At 38.2% G+C, this 20,018-nt stretch overlaps 1 protein-coding gene across 3 annotated transcripts; it reads left to right on the top strand.

The window, feature by feature from the left end:
• The first annotated feature begins 507 nt into the window (after nt 1-507).
• LOC121942086 (GTP-binding protein 1-like) lies at nt 508-19,743 on the top strand. 3 transcript variants are annotated; one of them, XM_042485181.1, is made up of 14 exons: nt 508-568; nt 859-1,052; nt 2,244-2,355; nt 6,373-6,553; nt 6,820-7,003; nt 8,122-8,286; nt 8,446-8,569; nt 10,394-10,508; nt 11,789-11,933; nt 12,577-12,759; nt 13,071-13,206; nt 13,696-13,874; nt 13,958-14,104; nt 17,006-19,743. In XM_042485181.1, the coding sequence occupies exons 2-14, from the start codon at nt 861-863 to the stop codon at nt 17,117-17,119; spliced, it is 1,977 nt and encodes a 658-aa protein (XP_042341115.1). In that variant the 5' UTR covers nt 508-568; nt 859-860; the 3' UTR covers nt 17,120-19,743. The 3 variants fall into 3 exon arrangements, with proteins under 3 accessions (XP_042341115.1, XP_042341116.1, XP_042341114.1); XM_042485182.1 differs by lacking the exons at nt 508-568; nt 17,006-19,743 and adding an exon at nt 14,751-14,964 and having other exon boundaries at nt 601-1,052; XM_042485180.1 differs by lacking the exon at nt 508-568 and having other exon boundaries at nt 603-1,052.
• The last annotated feature ends 275 nt before the right edge of the window (nt 19,744-20,018 follow it).

Raw genomic sequence — 20,018 nt, 5'->3', positions numbered from 1 at the left:
CTGGTGGAAATGCATGACACACCCTTAACCATAAATACCCAGATTTCAAAGTTTATGGCTGGTTATGGTGATTTTTAAAGAAAACATGCCTTTAAAATTTCAAGTATTCAAACTTAATACAAAAATACAACCATTTAAAGCTGAATGTCCCTTCTCTAAACCAAATCAAAAAACATAACTCACTCCCCAGTGCTTATATATATATTAATAAAGTCTATCTTCACCATATCATAAATAACAAACAGTCCCTAAGCGTTATATCAACATTTATTCAGAAATGTCCTAATTTTGTAGTTATTCAGTAATATTATGTCATCGTGAGTGTGCGCGCGTGCTGGAGGCATGGATGTATTATGGCTGAAAATAGGTCAGTGAGTTTCTATGTTTCAGGAGCAACGGGAGCAACACGCTGACATTCGTGTACGTCATCAGTGGGCGTGACTTTGAGTATTGCAGCCAATCCCGTGTCTCCATTCGTTGATGGGCGTGTCATCCATTCAGTGCACAGGGAACGAAGCCAGTTTGAATAAATAACAAAGTTAGCTTGTCAGCTAGTTAGCAACTTCTGGTATGTCAGCGTATGTGTTCATTTCAAAGGATAATTTAATGTAATTCGGTATCAGTGACCATTTGGATGTCGAAAACTTTTCAGATGTACTTAACATGTTATACGTTTTGTAGTTATTTGTCTTTATCTTTAGAGTGTTACAGTAATTTCGGTGTTTGGCTAGCATTAGCTATGATAACCAACCTAACTTTCTGTCTTTGCTAGCGGCTAGCTAACAGTTAGCTAGAGGAGCCAATCATGTAAGTTTGTTTATTCATTTTCGTTAAGTTTGCACCATGTCTTTGTTTTAGAAATGGCGTCGTTAATGGCGACAGAACCAGCGATATGCCCGCCGGGTGCAATAGCAGCAGCGGAGTCCATAGTGCCAGCTTGTATGTTTGCACCGGACCGGGGGTGTGCTGACGATCCAGCCGGCGGAGAGGGCTTTGAAGACGGCGAGGGTACAAACGGCGAGTCCGCGGATCATTTAGATTTAAGCAGCAAGGTGGGCCTCACTGTAAACTGCACATAGTAACGTGTATGTTTTAAAATGTTACAGTCAGACAGTTGTTGGTTTCGATTCTGTGAAGGAATGCTGTGAGGATAACATTGCGAAATCTCTGTTGCACGTAAGCTGCACGCAGCGTATTTTGTGCTGGCTGTGCAAAACACCAGAGAGTGACACGTATATTGCACTACGTATGTAACTGTATCCAGCTGCCAGGTTTCCCAGCCATGGAGTATACACTCTCGATATGCTAAAGCTACAATTATTTGTATAGTTGCGAAAAGAGAAGCCAGGGGCATCAATCTGAATTTGCGAAACGAAACCTTATTGACTGGTTTACATTGCGAATAGCTTTGAAATGAATATATACTACATATGTGTGTATATATACTAATTCAAGATATGAGATTCAGTTTCTCATTTTTCTTTTACATATGCTTGCATGAAACATAAGAAATACTGTTATCCCAGCCAACAGCTGTGCAGTAGAAAATAATATGTTAAAATAATTATCTATGTATATCTACAAACTTCCTGTGAAAAACAATCCTACTAAAACTTGCACAGGAGCATCAAACACATAGCAGCACTGGCAGTGTTTTTATTCAAAGGTTCAATATATTCAAAGTGCCCAGTGCAAGACAGGTCCACAGACAAGGGGTCGACAGATTATCAGCCTGGCTGATTGTTGGAGCCGATATTTAGCATTTTGCAGATTAAAAAGTTCAATGAAAGTGTCACCACGTGAGGAACTTTTTCTTTGTAAAATCTCAGGGAGCTTTTTTTATTTAAGTTTTTTAACATGACTTCATAAAAAAAGTTGCTGGGAACCTGCTGTATGTGATGTAGAGTGTTTCAGTTTTGATTAAACATGTGTTAAAGGCATTTAAACAAAGTTTTGTGTTGGAGTTTGTTATACTCCACTGTTGACTCGGAGGAGGGAACAGTTTTAAATAATCCTGATTGACTGTGGATAGAATCTGTTTTGCATTCTGCTGGATTTTTGGCAGTGTTGCTATGGTATCTCTTCAATACACAATGTTGATACAACCCAAAAATTGCAAGAATCATAGTACACCAACTTCAATTTGTAATTAGTTGAAGTTGTGACCTTAAGACACTCAAAAAGACTTTTTTGACTCTGTGTTTTCTCTTATTTGACCTTTTCTCTCGTCTCTCACTTTTCAGCTGGTCCTAGTTAGTCCAACAGCGCAACAGTACGATTCATTACTACGGCATCTGAGGGAGCAGATAGATGAGGGCTGTGGAGAGACAATCTATGTGGTTGGGATGGGCTCAGGTAAGTGTAACTATTTTTTGAACAACTTAAAGATGATGTCTTTAATTGAGCGTACATTTGGGTCCACCGAACAGTTTCATTTAATTTTTATTCGTGCATTCATGTTAATGCACAGCAGTCCCATTCACAATTGAAATCAGACGCATTCCATGACTAAAAAAGAGCAGGGAGAAGAAAAAAATCCTATTTTGCCTTCTTCTTGGAACATAAATAGACAAAAGAGTAGATGGTCTGTCGATTAAAGTCATTAAACAATGACCACTTAAGAAAAAGAAGAAATAAGAATCAATAGTTACACACAATAAGTCAACAAGGGGACACATTCTACCAATGACTTCATATAGTCTAACATTCTTGAAACATTTTCTTTATAAAATATTTATACAGCCCTTTAAATCGTTCTGCAGAGAATTCCATTGTTTTGTCGCATCTGCTGAGATACAGAATTGCTTTGATGTAGTTCGTGCAAACTGGTGCTTAAAGGGAAATTTTCTTCTGTGATTCTCATCTTCTGAAATAAAAACAAATAACTTTTGTAAATATTCTGTAAATACTCTGCTTTTTGCTCTATACAGTGATTCAACAGAATGTAAGTTAAGATCTGTCATGGAATATGATTTGTTATTATGAGCATTTGACAAATAAAACCTTTTGTAATTTTGACATCTTAAAAGAAAGCAGCAGGCAGTGCTATAATAATAATAATAATAATAATGATAATAATCTTCATTTGTATAGCACCTTTTATATAAAAAATGCAGCCCAACGTGCTTTACAACAAAAAGTGCTGCTCAACATAACATGTTTGGGTTTTAGTGATTCTTTGCAGATCTTTTTTATGTTCCTTTGAAGAGTTTAGAGATCCAGACAGTTATGTTCTACAGAGTATGTGCTGTTTGTCCACAGTATTTAATTGACACATTTCTGGATCTTCCATACAGTAAGATGGATGGAAATGCGTGTGTTCGGAGTAGGTCAAAGGTAAAAGCTTCTGTTGGTAGATTCAGATCAGGGATACTCCTCTTGCTGCTTTTGAGAAATAAGAGGAGGGCCAGGGGCCAGTTAATAAAAAAGAAATATTTATACATATTTCTGTTTATCAAATAAAACTAAAATACATTCAAAATAAAGTCAAAACAATCTTTAAATTTTTCATTGAATTGCCTGTTTTCAACCATTTGACATTTGTTTTCTTCACTCATCTTTGCCAAGAGGCAAATCCAATCACAGTAGCCCCGCACAGGTCAGCCATACACAGAAGCGTTTTTAATTATTTAATGACATTCGGACCTTAGAGCCCCTATGATCCCTTGGCATTTTTTGTGAATTTGGAAAAAAAAGCTTTATTTTGATGCCTTTTTATGCACTTTGGTACCTTATTTACATTCAAGTGAATCGATTTGTTTTCATTGTGATTTAGGAAATGGTTGGCAGGCCACCAGCAGTTGGCCTGCAGGTCATACGTTTTGTATCACTGTCCTAGAACAACCTTCTCTTGTGCTCTCAGCCCTGATTAAACCTTAACTGATGCTCTAGTGGCCTCTAGGCTTTTATGTGCATAAACATTAGCTGGTAGTGCTTTCACAGTGTCAGATAATTGTAATCGATGTAAAAAAAAATGTTTCATCACTTTCATGATCACCCCTTATATAAATTACTGTTTCTAAAATTAACTCAAAGTTAAATAAAATCTGAATGGAAACTCATTATCATTATTGACAAAAAAGATGAGACTAAAATGCACTGAGAAATAGAAAAGATGAGTGGACAGTTGATTGAACGATGAAACCTTTTTTGTATTTTACAGTTTCAAGTGTCCAGAGATTTTGTCGACAATAGTCGATTTGAGTTTAGAACCAGATTTGGATACACTTATCCTTCAAACAGACCTTTGATGTCAACACTAGACTTTCCAAAAAGAGCACTATTGGCAGTAATCTTTTGACAGCACCAGGGATTTTTTCAAATTAAATTATTATTATTATTAGTTTACTCTTTTTACATTTTACCAGCCAGCTCTGTTCTTTTGAATCAAATTGCTAAAATCAAGGGCAAAATTTGCTAACATGTTGTGTAAGACTGAGATATTGTTATACATCTGTAAAAGTGACTTGGGCAAGTAGCTTTTTAGTAAATAAAAGAATAAAAGGCCAAGCCAACATTTGTGTAGTAGAGCTATCTCTTGTGTCCGCTGTGGCCCGGTGTGTCCTCCCACACAGCTCACCCCATTTGTTTGCTGTTTAGTTTTCATGCTGAAACAGTCCGCCCCCACACACAACCACAAGGGCTTTTGTCGGCAACCAGAGATATTTTTGTCTGTTACAGCAACATGTGTGACCCATGTGGCCTGTTGGAGGGTCAAAGTGCATGTGTGAAAGAGTGTCATTTTTCCTTACTCAGCACAGGGAGTATCACTACTTCATGTCTGGATGCCTGGACGAGCAGCCATCTGTCTGGCCTGTTGACCTTAGTGGCTCTTTCTGTTTGTCAGGCTGATATGATAAGGTTTTCTGTCCACTTAGTGGTAGTGCTGTTTGTATTGAGTGATGCAGCAGTGAGGTACTTTAACCCTTTAAAACCTGAGCAAATTTACTGGATTTCTTTCAAAAACATAACAAGAAACAACCTAACAAGAAATTAAAGTAAAAAAATGCTATAAATAAATAAACAAATAACAAAAATAACAGTAACAATAATAATAATTATAATAATTTTAAAAAGCCCCCCTTTTATACATTTAAAAATAATTTTCTCTCCCTCACATTAAAAAGTATTTTTCAGGTCATTTTTTGTCACTTTTTCTAATTTTTTTGCAATTCTTGGGACATTTTGTGCAAAATTGCTAATTGGCATTATCACCATGTTTTCAGAGAAATCAACCCAATTCACCCAGGTTTCAAAGGTTTAAATGCTTGTGAAAGATGTCTAAATGCGCCACAATAAAACTGCTGTCGATTCAGGTTTCAAAAGGTTGACCTTAAAGCAAGGGGAAAATTGACATTTACTAAAAAACCACACACCTCTTAGAAGATGAAGCACTTCATTTTTACACTCCATTGTTGTAACATTACACACATAGGCCCAAAACACATGCAAACATGGACCTATAGACCCATAGACATGCATTCAATACAGAAGTGTCAGAGTAAAGGGGCTGAGCTGCCTCATAGGCTGTCCTCCAAGCAGTTTGGGGGGTTTGTGCATGCCCACGATATGCGACTAAATCTGTTCCCCTTAATTTTGTAATGGAAGCAACTGATTCCCTGTACAAAGCATACTGGGATACCTGCAATGCGGACCAAGCTGGCGACGCAATGAGAAAGAACAATTTAAAAAAATTCAAACAAAGCTCAAATCAACTCAGCCACTCAAGCTGCAGCTCCAGTGACTCTCTGAACAGCTCTAAATAATTCCAGGAAATACTAAAGTGAAACTTTCTCTGGTTGAGAATGGGTGGGTGTGTGTGTGTGTGTGTGTGTGCTGTGGCTGGATATAAGTGACCAGTGAGGCAGGGTAAATGCAAATTGAGGTGATATGGTTCCATAAGTCTCTACAGAGTTAGTTGCTGCCGCCTGTACTGTACCTCCACTATGTAGTAATGGATGACTAAATCTGCCCTTATTGGTTTGCATCTGAAGCTAACTGGTTTTGATCCAGTCATGTTGGGTGACATCGTGGTCACAGTAAATAATAATCTCTCGTATCCACACTAAACCCACTCCCATAAACCACCTGTTTAGTTACACTGTCTTCTACAACGTTTGTCTCCAGCGTGGTATTTGTCCTCCTGGTCCCCACCCTGTCATAGAGCAAGCTACAGACATTGCCAGGGCGAGCCTTTACATGAACCCTCACATCTGCAGACATGCGTGTAAAGTTTATGCGCATTATTCTGTAGGCCACTGATATTACATACATAAAATATCAGATTATCGTCTCTCATGCATCAGAGTAACTCTCTTTTCTTCCTCTTTCACCCTCTTCCTTTTTCCTCCCACCTGTCCTCTCTCTGTTTAGATGGAGGTGACTACGGTCTGGATGAGAAGGACATGGAGGCGTCGGTAGCCACGGTGCGGTCGCTGTGCGAACAGATTGAGGCTGACCTGATCTTGTTGAGAGAGAGGGCAGACACCGGCGGAAAGATTCGGGACTACCTCATCCGCCGGCGTGTGGGCGAGCAGGATTTCCTGGAAGTCAGGTAGAATTAATTCGTCTTCATCTGTGTGGTGTGGGTTTTGTTTCCATTTTTTTGAAAAATGGTAGTTTGTATTTTAATTTTATTTTATGTTAAAATAAAATAACAAAAATACAAGAACAGGAACAGAGAGAGTCATTAGATTAAAAAGGTGCAGGCTGAATTAAAGCATGAACAGACAGAGAGAGGATGTGTACCAATATAACATGTTTTTCCTCTGTCCTGATACGAGTCATTCTTATTCTTATTCTCCTTCATCTGGTCTCCAGAGTGGCGGTGGTGGGGAACGTGGATGCGGGGAAGAGCACTCTGCTGGGGGTTTTGACCCACGGTGAGCTGGACAATGGCAGAGGCTTTGCTCGCCAGAAGCTCTTCAGGCACAAACATGAAATGGAGAGTGGCAGGACCAGCAGCGTAGGCAATGACATCCTGGGTTTTGATCAGGAGGGACAGGTGAGCAGATGCCAGTGCTCAGGGCTTACTCCATGATCAGTGGGTGCGCATGGCGATTGCAAAATATAGAGCAGGAAAGCCCCTATGCTACGTTTTCCAGTTTTCTACCGCTTTAACCCTTAGGGACTGTTTGTTGCATTTGACATGCTTTTCATTCTTCATTTTTTGATAATTTTGGCTGTGTTTATACATCTGGCATCACTTCTGGCAAGATTGTGTGTTTTTGTTTGATCATTGAATCTCCGGCTCAGCTCCTACAGTAAGTCTAAAATACACTGTGTAAACAAAATTGTTACATTCATACTGTTAAGTGCAAAAAACGTGCCATTGAAACCCATTCAAACTATATATAAATATTTGACATTTATAAAAAAAACTCAAGTAGAAAATTATATTAATGTATAATATTTTTTTAAGCTTTATTTTGAAAAGCACATTTTGTTTGCAGTGCAATACGAATGTGTAATATCAAAGCAGGCCCTAAGGGTTAATAGAAGACATTTGGACTAAAAACCACATATCAAAAACAATGCTTGGAGATACCTTGTTTTGACAGTAAAATCGTATTTATTGTTGTTTTCTACTAGTAGATAGCTCTGTTGATTCTTCGAAGTGTGAAATAATTGTGAGCTGTCAAACCCTTTCAGCAAAAATATATACATCATTAGACTGTCTACAGTTGTTTGGTGGCATGACACCAAAACATATACTGTATGTCAGCAGAGCCTCTCACATTACTCACAGCTGTGCCGTATAGACATGATTATAATGTGGAGGAGGAAGAGACGTTGTTATGCTGAAAATCCAGATACATGGACATCTGGACATTATTATCTGACAGAAAGCATTATTCTAACTGTATTGTCCTGTCAGTATAATTCCTAACAAGAATATATACATATTTCTTGTAATGAAGGCAGCAAATATTTGAAATACATTTTCCATTCATATTAAATAGCAGCACACTGTGAAGAAATTGCAGAAATGTAACTTTTTAAAAAGTTTGTTGGACACTGAATCTTTTTTTTTTCTGTCTTTTGGAGTTTTGTTCTGCTCTTGTTTCCAGTTCTCTCACACACTTTAAGTCATGTTCTATTCTGTCTGCTCTGCTCCTGTAGGTGGTGAACAAGCCAGACAGCCACGGCGGCGGCCTAGACTGGACCAAGATCTGCGAGAAATCCTCAAAAGTCATCACTTTCATTGACCTAGCTGGCCATGAAAAGTACCTCAAGACCACAGTCTTCGGCATGACGGGACACCTGCCTGATTTCTGCATGCTCATGGTGAGAGAGCGTTGGGAAATTGTGTTTGCTTTCTTGTTGCTTAGTCCTTGGGTTGTCCATTTTCAAATTCCTGTTCAAATCTCCAAGAAAACCAACAATAGATAATTAAAAAGATCCCTCCTCTGTTCCCCTCTTCCTCCTCTCTCTCTCTCGTCTCAGGTCGGCAGTAACGCTGGCATCGTTGGCATGACCAAAGAGCATCTGGGTCTGGCTCTGGCCCTAAATGTGCCAGTTTTTGTAGTTGTTACCAAGATAGACATGTGTCCAGCCAACATCCTGCAAGGTAAAACCCCCCCCCCCCCCCACCCCTATTAAAGTCATCGGGCTCTGACAACCAAACTAATAGCTGGCTGTCGATGAGCATCTGTCATACCTATTGTGTTTGTGTTTATGTTTTGATGCACTGTTGCGCTGGTTGGCTCTTGTCGATTGTTTTTCGTCCAATTCAGCATGTTGAATCGGCGTCAGAGCTGGCGGAGCCCATTGATGGACTGATATCACTAGCCCATCTCACATAGTGATTGCATAATAGGGCCACTACAAAGTCCCATCTTTACACCACCCCTACACCAGAGGGATGTCGAAAGCTGTAAAGCCCTCTGAGGCAAATTGTGATCTGTGATAATGGGCTTTATAAATAAAATTGACTTGACTTGACATTTTTTCACAGAACCAAACAAGTGTGTGATTGTAGACACATCTGCTGAGCGAAAGGGGTGTGATGGAAAAGCGTTGTCGTCTTCTAGTGTGACATTTCACAGATGCTTCGGCAGCACTTAAAAAAAGAAATGAAATGGCAGCATGTCAATGACATCACTTACCATCCCCGCTGTATGACAGCCGATCTTGTCTTCTCCTTGAACCTGCGATTGTAATTTACTCGTTCAGGACCGTCAGGCGGAATATTTGTGCAACATTCACAGCTTCAACAGGCAGTGTAGTGAGGACACAGAAGTGAGGAAAGCAAACAAACTGCAAAAGTCAAGAGGAAGTGAGCTAAAAACTAACTTGGTGTATTGGGTAATACTATCTTTTTTAGCCATTGAGCTCTTTAGCAGAAAGGGTTCATAATTGTTTATGTTGTTTGTTCACACATAGTAAATATCCTTTGTGTTTTTTTTTAACATCCAGTTGTATCGATAATGTGCTAAATGGCAAACTAGCATTTAGAATCTGTCCTTTCAGGTTTTTTTCCCCCTAAATAACTAATACAGACTACTCCTTTATGTTAGTTGGCCGTCAGCTGTAGTCTTTGGGGTGTGTTCAAGTGCAACTTTTTGGCCAAAAAAAGGTGATGTGAGGTGACGCATCAGTCAGCCTTCATTGCCACTAGTTCTTTGACATTGGTTTGGTGTGTCTGGGCCTTTAGACCTCCTAGTGTTTGATCCCAAAACAAGCTGTGTATTTGTTATAACTAACATTAGATCCCTGTACAGCTTCTGACAAAGTAAGATAAGTTATTGTTTGTGTTTCCGTATGTTTAGATTGCAAGCACAGCAAGAAGTCAGTTATTAATGAGAATAATATCTTGTTTCCAAAGCAGTAATTACATCAATTCTGCAACACAGCCATACGATACTTAGCACACTGTTGTTAAAAACAGTGTTTAGACACTAATTCCCTCTAATTCACTACTTGGCTGTGTTTTAATGATGGCGTGCATGAAACTCAGCACTCACTTATTCACTATAAAAGCCTCTTGGGGAAGGTTAGGAATCGTACCTCTAAACTGCTGCAAAGGTTTTAATGTGAAACAAAAGGAAGAAGAGTTGAGTTTGCATAAACAGTAAATCACTGCAAGAGCAAATTTAAAGAAGCAAATGGGAGCAGTTTAGAAAATGGGGAGTCTGCTAAAATATGATTAAATATGCTTTTAAGTGGGTAAGTTAGAAATTAAGGGCTATCTCTTATCCATTTCCCTAGTTCACTTTTTGCAGAATACTGTATGTGCTCCTTAAATCCATCTCCTCAGGAAGCATTTCACCGCTCTGCGTTTTGCAGCCTGTTCAGTCGTGCTCCTAGACGTGGTGACAGCCGGTGTTTTTGTTTAGAGAATTACTCGTGATGGATTTCTTGTTGATTTGTCTGTTTGTGTGTGTATCCGCAGAGACGCTAAAATTATTGCAGAGGTTATTAAAGTCACCAGGCTGCAGGAAAATCCCTGTGCTCGTTCAGAACAAGGATGATGTCATCGTCACAGCCTCCAACTTCAGCTCTGAGAGGTAAGAGGAGGGAAGAGCGATGTGAAGACTAAAATCAATTGATTGAGGAAGAAGAGAAACAAAGACTTTGTTTATTTAATCCTTATTTAAAACAGGTAGGCTCATTGAGGTCATGGCCTCTTTTAAGAGACCTACGTACATGAATTTGCATAATACAAGTTTGTATGGTCAGACAAAAAATAACACACCAGTAACATAAGTTTCACATTAAAACATTTTTCTGTATTTGTCAAATTATAATCTCTTACAGCAGCTGCCTCTTAGAAAAAAGAAAAAATAATAGTAATATTAAAAATAGTACATGCTTACATTTGATTATAACAATAAGTAATGGGGAAAAATTGTAATATTATTAAACAAGTAAACCCAAATTTAAAAATAAAAATAAAAAACAGTAAATAAGAATAGGTTTGTTTCAGGTAATATCTTATAGAGTTAGAAGATAGAAAAAGGAGGTGAAAAAGCTTACCTGTAGCCACACATCATAAGCTTTATCGACAGTGTTTGTGTAGATGTCCTCACCACCAGAAGGGGGAGACAAAAGTCCCACACTCCAGCTATAAAATAATCAAGTGAGAAAAGAGATTTCACCCCTAAAAATTTTGCAGCTCATTTTAATTTGTGAGGAGTTCTTCCAAGCTCTTTTCAAACATTTCATGTAAAATATCATGTGAAAGATTACACAAACATGTCACATTATCCTTAATAGAAATTTTTAAAAAATCCACAACTGTATACATAAATAGATGAAGATCATAGATTTTGTGAGAATAATGAAACTTCAGAATATAGAAATACAGGGAAATGTTGGGATGAATTATTGTTTCCACACTGCTGTTATGAAGAATTACTCATAAATTCAATAAATTACACAGAAGAGCTCAAAGATTTACAAATTTTAGCAAGTTCTGACTCCTCCTTAGTGTAATTATAGAAGAACATCAAAACCATTGGAGCCTTGATTTTTTATTTTAGGCCATAAGAGTGTTGCATTTCTACTTCAACATATTTCCTCTTACATCTTCAAAACATTTTGTCTTCAGTCGCAAATTTGTTTAAATATTTATTAGCTAGTTAAGCAATTTCTGTAGGGAGTCTGTCAAGGAGTCAGATGTCAGAGTCGGCTTAACAGCAGCATCCTTGAGGCTAGTAGAGCTTAAAAGTCTTGTTATGACACTTCAGCTTCAGCTGTAATTTCTGTATTGGCTCTGAAAGTTTGTCTTGTAAATCACGGCGTTAGATGGTAATATTTGACAGTCACACTTTACTCCTCTCTGCAGGATGTGCCCAATTTTTCAAATCTCAAATGTGACGGGGGAGAACATGGACCTTTTGAAGATGTTCCTCAACCTCCTCTCCTCGAGGACCAACTTTAGCAACGATGAGCCTGCTGAGTTTCAAATAGACGACACATACTCAGTACCGGTACGAAATCAAACACACACACAGCCATTTACTTATAGGTTTTTAATTTAAAGCATGGAAGTGGTTATCAACGGGGGCAGCTAGACCGAACAGTCTGCAGTGGTCTAAATGTTAAAGTTGAGCCTTAAAGAGAGACAACAGCAGTTTGAGTATCTCTGCTGTTGCAGATTATTCCTGATGTGTCGTGTGAAAATGTTTTTGAGTGTAACACTGAACTGATTCTGTGCACTTGCTGTTAAAAAGCTGTATGTAAATGTAAAGCAGTCAGAGACTGCAGTTGGATTTGCACGGCGAGGCTGTCACTGCTTTTAACAGCAGAGCTGAATATAAAAACAAGCACACTGTGTGCTCTTCCACAACACATTTCACAGTATTAACGGCTTAAAGATTTTTTTCTTTAAATGCGGCTTGAGTAAAAGCTGTTGACAGTGGTGAAGACGGAGTAAATAGAGTTCTATCTGAGTACGGAAAGCAGAGTTGTGGGTGTTGTGTGAAAATTGATGATAAGGTGTGAAGTTTCACAGTTTGAATTGTTTGCATTTACACTTTTAGAAATCCTCATTGTGCAGACATAATTTATACACAGTGAGGAAGACTGTCTTTATAGATGAACGGTATGTGATTGTTGATCTTCTTTTTGCAGGGTGTCGGCACAGTAGTTTCAGGAACTACGTTACGAGGAATGATACGACTCAACGACACGCTGCTCTTAGGCCCAGACCCCCTCGGCACCTTCATCCCCATCGCTGTAAAATCAATCCACCGTAAGAGGATGCCTGTCAAAGAGGTCCGCGGTGGACAGACGGCGTCCTTCGCCCTGAAAAAGGTTTGGGGGAGAATTACTGATTTAATTACTGATATCACAGGATGTTTGAATGCTTTTTACCTTTTGCTAAAACAGCATACGGGCCACCTGACATAAAGTTTAAATTCTCCTGAAAAGAATAATTATTCTACAACTTTTGGACTTAATATGCATATGAATTAGTTTCCTCCTTTATAATCAGTTTTATAATACATGCAAATCCCAACGTGTGGGTTTAGGTCGTGTTCTGTCTCTAATTCTGGTTTGGCTTCATCACTTCTCCAGCTTTCTTCTAACTTCTGTTCCTGCTGGGTTTTCCTTTCATGTCTCAGATCAAACGTTCATCTATAAGAAAAGGTATGGTAATGGTTTCCCCAAAGTTGATGCCACAGGCCACCTGGGAGTTTGAGGCTGAGATTTTGGTGCTGCACCACCCCACAACGATATCCCCCAGATACCAGGCCATGGGTAAGTTTCAACACAGTCAGATCCCTTTTAACACAAATACACAAATGTCTTCAGTTCATTTTTCATAAGTCTTAAATGTGCCAAGACATAAACGGCACAATTTTATGATTTTTTTTTTGACATTGCATTGTTCAAGCCAAAAAACAGGTAACTTTAAAGAAAAAAGAAAGATAGACAGAGTACCACTTAATTTGCTGTCACCTAAGTCATGTTTCATATTACAGTAAATATTTGGGCAAAAATTCTCCCTAACCATAAGTAATTGGTGTCAGGTTTTTTTTCTTCATTTTTTCCCCCAATTTTGGTTAAAGTGAAATCTGATTTAATTCTGAGTTGCATTAAAACAAGTCTTAAATTCCACTTGCTGTAAGCTGTCAAACTTTGGTTTGATTAGTCTAATCTTCAGTACATTTTCGGGTGCAGTTTCACTTCGATATTGTGAGGTCTTGCTTAGACTAACTGGTTCACGCTCTGTCTCCATCACACCAGTTCACTGCGGCAGCATCAGGCAGACAGCCACCATCCTGACCATGAACAAAGACTGTCTGCGGACAGGGGACAAAGCCACAGTCCACTTCCGCTTCATTAAGACTCCCGAGTACCTGCACTGTGACCACAAACTGGTGTTCAGAGAAGGACGCACCAAAGCTGTGGGCACCATCACCAAGGCACTGAAGCTTATGGTAACTTCTCTATATAAGTGTTGCCTAATGTGCAGGTCAGCTGACTCTGAATGTGCTCGTGATTTCAGCTTCTTCAAGCAGTGAACACCCAGGCGGCAAAGGCTCAGCAGTCCAAGATGCAGGCCAGTAAGAAGACTTTTAAAGACGGCACAGCAGCCAGCGAGGAGGCTGGATCAACAGCACGGCCGCCTAGTCCAAACACAGCACAGCTACCAGTGAGTAAATCCGCGTTTATGAACCCTTTAATATACATTTTAAGAGAAAAAAATCAGACAGTGTTCACATTACAAGCAAATTTAGCCCAAATCCAATGTTTTTGCTCTCATTTGATCTGAATTTTGTCAGAGTACTTTTCAGTCATCATGTAGCGTTACATCTGAATAAGTGAGTTCTAAATTGCCACAATGTATTTAATTTGCTGTCCATCTTTCTTTTTGTCGCACATTTCTGATTTCAAAAATCTTTAAAATTACCACTGAACGTAATACTGTTCATTTACTTCATACTTATGGCATAGCAGTTACCTGTTGGTACAATGTAGATCACCAAATTTACCTTTATAACCATATTTGTACATAAAACCCACCTCTGTATCGGAGCACATATACACTGCTTACTTTCATACCTGCTTTCATGATGCTTGAATAAGAAAAAAAAAAAAGACAAAAAAACTACGTTTGGTTAAAAGTGATCTAATAATATTTACTACTATACTATTTTTGTAATGCTGCTCCAATTTAATTTTATTCTATTTTATTTTTTTGTGACAAACTGAAGTGTTTGAATGTTGAACGTCGCCATTTAAAATGCTACCCGTTTGCTTTTCTTCCTGCTTTTAATTTCCTTAAATTTGCCACTTAGTTTCTCTTTCACCGTCCCCGCTCTCACCTTGTTTTCGCCTTCTTACTCTGACCATCATATCCTGCTTTCATCTCCACGTACGTTACACCTGTCCCCCTCCTCATTCCTTTTCATTTACTCACCTCACTCCTCCTCTGCCTTTCCTGCCCTTCACGCCTTTTCCTTCAACTAAAAACACTTTCTTTCTGCTGCCGTCTCTCGCTCTCTCCCTGTCTTGGCATGCTGCGTCAGACAGTGGCAGAGGAGGACGCTCTGTGTAAAGACAGCAACAAAGAGAACAAGGTAAAGACGTTTGTGCAGACTCTGGGAGTCATGATGAGGTCATGATGTCGTTTTGTTGTTGGTTTCTTCACTTTTTGAACTCTGTGAGCTTGTGCTAGTATGCATGCTCAGAAAACATAATAGTTTCATACCCAGTGCCTGAAGTGCCTCATCACTGAAGTACTTACTGAACTTGTTTTTGGTTTAGAAACAGCTGAGGTACTTTATTTAAAGAGAGGCAAAAAAATCAATGGCTTGTGCTGTTTTGTTTTTTTTCCACTCTCTTTCCTCGATTGTGCAAATCACTTACAGAATTTTAATGTGAAGTCCGAGTATTTGAAACTAATTTAGGTTTCTCCCTGGTCATGGAATAAAAAGTACAAATTTAACATTTGCCAAAAAGAATCAGCTTACCTGAAAGTGGTGGAGTGGTCTAGGGGTCGACCGATACTGTTTTTTCAGGGCCAGTATGGACAATTAGTACTTAGTGAGACCAGCAACTGATATTTCAAACCGATATGCATTTACATTAAAAATTAAAATCTTTCTGTTGATATTTAGAATTTGGAATATAAGAAACTACAACACAAAACTTTGTTTAAATGCCTTCAGCAAAAGTTAAATCAACAACAGTCATCATATACAGCAAGTTCCCTGCAACAGTTTTTCATAAAGTCAAGTGAAAACTGAAATAAAAATGCATACATAATAACAGCTCCCTGAGCTTTTACAAAGTAAAAGTTCCTCCCATGCTGGTGCCTTCTTTGCACTTTTTAATTCATTAGTTTTATTGGAAATCATAAAATACAGATAATCTGCAAAATGCCGAATATTTGTACCAATAATCGTCCAGGCCGATAATCTGTCGACTCCTGGAGTTGTCTTTTGAAGCGGTCACAGGCACTCTGTCGAGAAAAACAAGATTTTCAATCTTTCTATTCTTTCCGTCTCGTTTTTCTCTCCGTCAAAAGAGCTTTGAACGCGTCAAAAGTCCACTCCACCTGTTAAGGTTCTTTTTGGCTCTTTTTTTTTTAAAGCATTAAACCCACCACAGACCACAATTAACAGTTAACTCAACAAACAATGAGCACGCCGGTCTAAATATATATTTTTTTAAATTTAACATTTGTTTTGAAAGTATTAGTATTTAAAAGGTTTGAAGACCGAGTTATAATCATTAAAATAATTTGTGCCATTTCAGGGTTTTCTGCAGTATATTAGTGGAGGTTGATTTTGTTTGTTTGTTTTGTTTGTTGATTTTGTAGAATTGAATAACTTATTAAAACTGAACTCGTCATAAAATTGAAACAGTTTTGGCTTCATGGTTTTGATGTCATTATTTAAAAGCCTTTTTGAACTATCTGAACAGAACTTTTATGGAGGTAACTTTTCTTTATGTTGTACTTTTTAAAAGTAATCTTTTTTTACAATCAATATTATAGTCACAATATTGAAATGCTAAATTTTACTTTAACCACCACTGTGCAGGAACATTTGCAGCAGCATATGGGGTGAGGGATATGTTTGATTAAACAAAATTAAAAATCTCCAACTTTGTACAAATATTAGTGTAAAGCCCTTCGCTCTAAATATCCTCCAAACGTGTAAAATAAAACATGCACTTCAGCAACAACGCTGTAAAAAATCCAGGGGAAATACTGCTTCTATTGAATATAATAATAAAGCAGAATTCCCACATCACAGGTAAAAATGTTTAGAATTAATGAATGATGAAACTGAAGGGGACTTAACTACCTCCACTAAAATATCCTGAGCAAACCCTGAATTTATGATTTTGAATTTTTTTTCTCCCCTTAGGACAAACTTTAACCCATTCTTTACCCTCTTAACGTTTTCAGTTCAAAGCACGGGGAAATGCATCTTAACATCTGAGCTGCTGTGGACCAACCGCTTCTCCCCTCTGACTTCAGTTTATTTCTTACCTGATTTTCCGAAACATCTGGCTCACTGTGGCTTTTTCTGTACGTCTGCAGCTCAAGTCTGGAGGTGGAGGACGCAGGAGAGGCGGTCAGAGACATCGAGGGAAAGGACCGAACGCTGCATCGATCACCACATCGGTACCTGCGGGAGCAGCAGGCACAGCTTAGAAACACAACCTGTCATCTGTCCTCACCTCCTTCACAGGGAGGGAAAGTGACTGCATAGCCGGCTGGTGTTTGCACACAAAAACTGAATCCACATATTTCTAATATAAAACCAGAATTCAACAAGTTTTCTAATGAGAGTGAATTTTTTTCCACATGAAGCCAATTTGGAGCTTTTTTATGGGCTGCCGAGGAAAATGAAGTTTTATTGGGTTTGAGTTTTACTGCAGTTATCTGCAATTTGTAGATAGCATTATGTAACCTTTTCTATTTTAATACAAACATTTTTGGGGGTGTTCATCTTGTTTGTAGTTCATTGGAACTTCCTTTATAGCATTAAATGTTTTCACCAGCCAGCAGAGGCATCAGTCACTTTCCCTGCCTAAACTTTCTTCTTCATCCACCTGAGTTCACCTTCAGCAAACTTTGATTCATGCATCTTTTTTGGGATGGCACTGGGGTTGGAGACTACTCACTGTCACATCAGTCATTGATACGTAGACCGGGTTAAGTAGTTGAAAAACAGTATTTTTCTTTCACTTAGCTTCTCATCATTGAAACTGGCAGTTTGAATTCGCATTAGGAATCGACTGAACTGAAAGGGAATTAATGTCAACAGTAGATGTGTTAACGTCTGTGACATAAAGCAAGAAAGAAAAGAGATCACACCAGCCAGATACTCGTTAAATTTCGTAGTTCTGATGTTTGTTTACTCTACCATTTTGTTTGTTGGTGGCTAAAATTGTCTCCTAGATTTCCTGTGTCCGTGCCAGGGTTTGGTAAATTTTGTTGCCAGGCGAAACAAAAGTTATTGTCCTATCCCGGAGGAATATACTGCACTGCTCACCTGTCCTTAAACGTCGCGTAGATAAAGAGCAAATCGGCCTCTTATCCATCTTTGTCTTACACAGCAGACGTTAAAATCCTGCCATTAAAAGGTAATTTTATCCCTTCCTTTTTGAGCCAGCAGTTTTACTAAATCCAGGTTAAAGAGAAAAACTCAGCTTTTCCCCCAAAGTAATGTCAAAGTAGTGTCAAAGTGGCTTTGACGTGTGTTAAAGGAATATTTTACCTGCAAATGACTGTTTTTATGTCAGTTGTTCACTGCTTCTGACAGAGACTTTGTGAAGAAAACAGTTTTTCTTGAAAAGCCCAAAAAGGGGAATTGAAGACTTTTGGGACGACGTTAAACAACAGCAAAGCTATATCCGAACGTTTGTTTACGATCTATCAGAGTTCTTGCAGTCTAAAGCCAGTGTCATTTATCCAGCCGTACGCTCAGTATGTTTCAAAAACATGCGTTAAAGCGGTGCCCGAACATGACTCTGCTTAAAATATTTGAAATAGAGGCATTTTAGCTAAAACGCACGTGTTTGGGAAATACAGAGCACACAATGGATGAACGAACTGCAGTTGCGTGTGTGTTTTGATATAGTTTTGCTGTTGACACACAGTTTCATTAACTACTTTTACTGAAAAGTGTTTTTTTTTCTTGGCCATTCAGTCCAACGTGAAGGTATGCAAGACAACAATTTCTGCACGCGCAACACTTTAGTCGTCGCGCCGTTTTTTGGGGTGTTTTTTTTAAAGGGTCATTTTGCAGGTGAAATACTTGTACCAGTAAGACGGCACATGTCCGTGTGAAGCATCCCATTTAGCATGCGTAAGCACAACTTTCTTATTCTGATGCAGTCCGACTCTGAGCACCAAAAATCCAGAAACGCACAAAAATGATTCATTCAGTCATGGTGTCTTACACCTTAAATGTCAAAAGCCAAGTAAGAACATTTCTTAATTCACTAAAAAAATGATGCTGCTGTGAGTCTCTGCACATTATCTCTGTCGCCCTTCATATGAATAATATTTCCAAGCCTCAAGGGTCGAATCCAAATGTGAGACACAGGGAGTCAATGTTTTAATGTGACTCGGAGTTCAAATGTTTTTGGTACATACTGTATTAACAATTTGCAGATATTTTATAGGATTTAGTTTGGACTGCACAAGAACCGATTGGCCGGATAAACCATGTAACAGAAAGTGTGATGTTTTTGTTAAAGTTCTCAACACACCTTTCAGTAGTGCACAAGTACACAGTGCAAGACATCACTAATTGTCTCTGTTAAGCTAACATAAACCATTGACGTAAACTAAAAACAGATCGAGCTTTCAAACATTTTTACAAAAGACAACTAAAACATTTTGTTTGCATTTTCCAGCTTGTTTCATCAATGGTCTTCTTTCCTGTTTTTAGTTTATAGTAGAAAGGTAACTTCATGTTGTTTTTCAGTGTCGCAATTTGACAGTTTTTTTCTTTCCTAAAAACTCCAGTGTCCCATTTTCCCGTACATGTTAAGATTTCATTCTGGCGAGTCTTGTCTGAAAGTCTTTTAGGCCACCAAATGACCTATTTTATGAAGATCACAAACATACCGAACTGGCAGAATAGTAGTCCTAACTTTTTTCTTTTCTTTTCTTTTTTTTTTTTTGAAGGGACACATTTTTTGTGTATGTTTGTACAAAAGTACAACAATGTGCAGAAGAGCTCAAGATTTAAAAAAAGATGCCATTTAAATTAAGTGGTGCCAGTTTGTGTTGTAAATCCTTTTAAATAAAGATGTTATAGAAAACTAACGTGTGAATAGCAGTTCATACAGAAATTGAGTCCGACAGGAATGAGCTGAAAGGAGCCTGTGAGTGACATTTATGCAGAAAAAGTACATTTTTTATCATTCTATACTGTAACTTTTTTCTTTTTGCAGTTTTTTGATATACTACGCTAACTTTTTGCCATTTTGTACAGCATACTATAATTTGACTTTTGGCATTATAGATTTTTTTTTCATATACTTTTCATATACTTTCATATACATAACTTTTCTCAATATAGTATATGATGAACTTT

Source organism: Plectropomus leopardus, chromosome 4 (genome assembly GCF_008729295.1).
Source record: "Plectropomus leopardus isolate mb chromosome 4, YSFRI_Pleo_2.0, whole genome shotgun sequence".
NCBI classification, from domain to species: Eukaryota; Metazoa; Chordata; class Actinopteri; order Perciformes; family Serranidae; genus Plectropomus; species Plectropomus leopardus.
Note: the sequence above shows the minus strand (reverse complement) of the source record. Positions and strands in the feature narration are given on the sequence as shown.

Coding starts and splice junctions, on each gene's coding strand:
- LOC121942086 (XM_042485181.1), top strand. CDS start 861: ATGGCGTCGTTAATGGCGACAGAACCAGCGATATGCCCGCCGGGTGCA. Junction 2,356..6,372: donor TGTGGTTGGGATGGGCTCAG/GTAAGTGTAACT, acceptor CTCTCTGTTTAG/ATGGAGGTGACTACGGTCTG. Junction 6,554..6,819: donor CAGGATTTCCTGGAAGTCAG/GTAGAATTAATT, acceptor TCTGGTCTCCAG/AGTGGCGGTGGTGGGGAACG.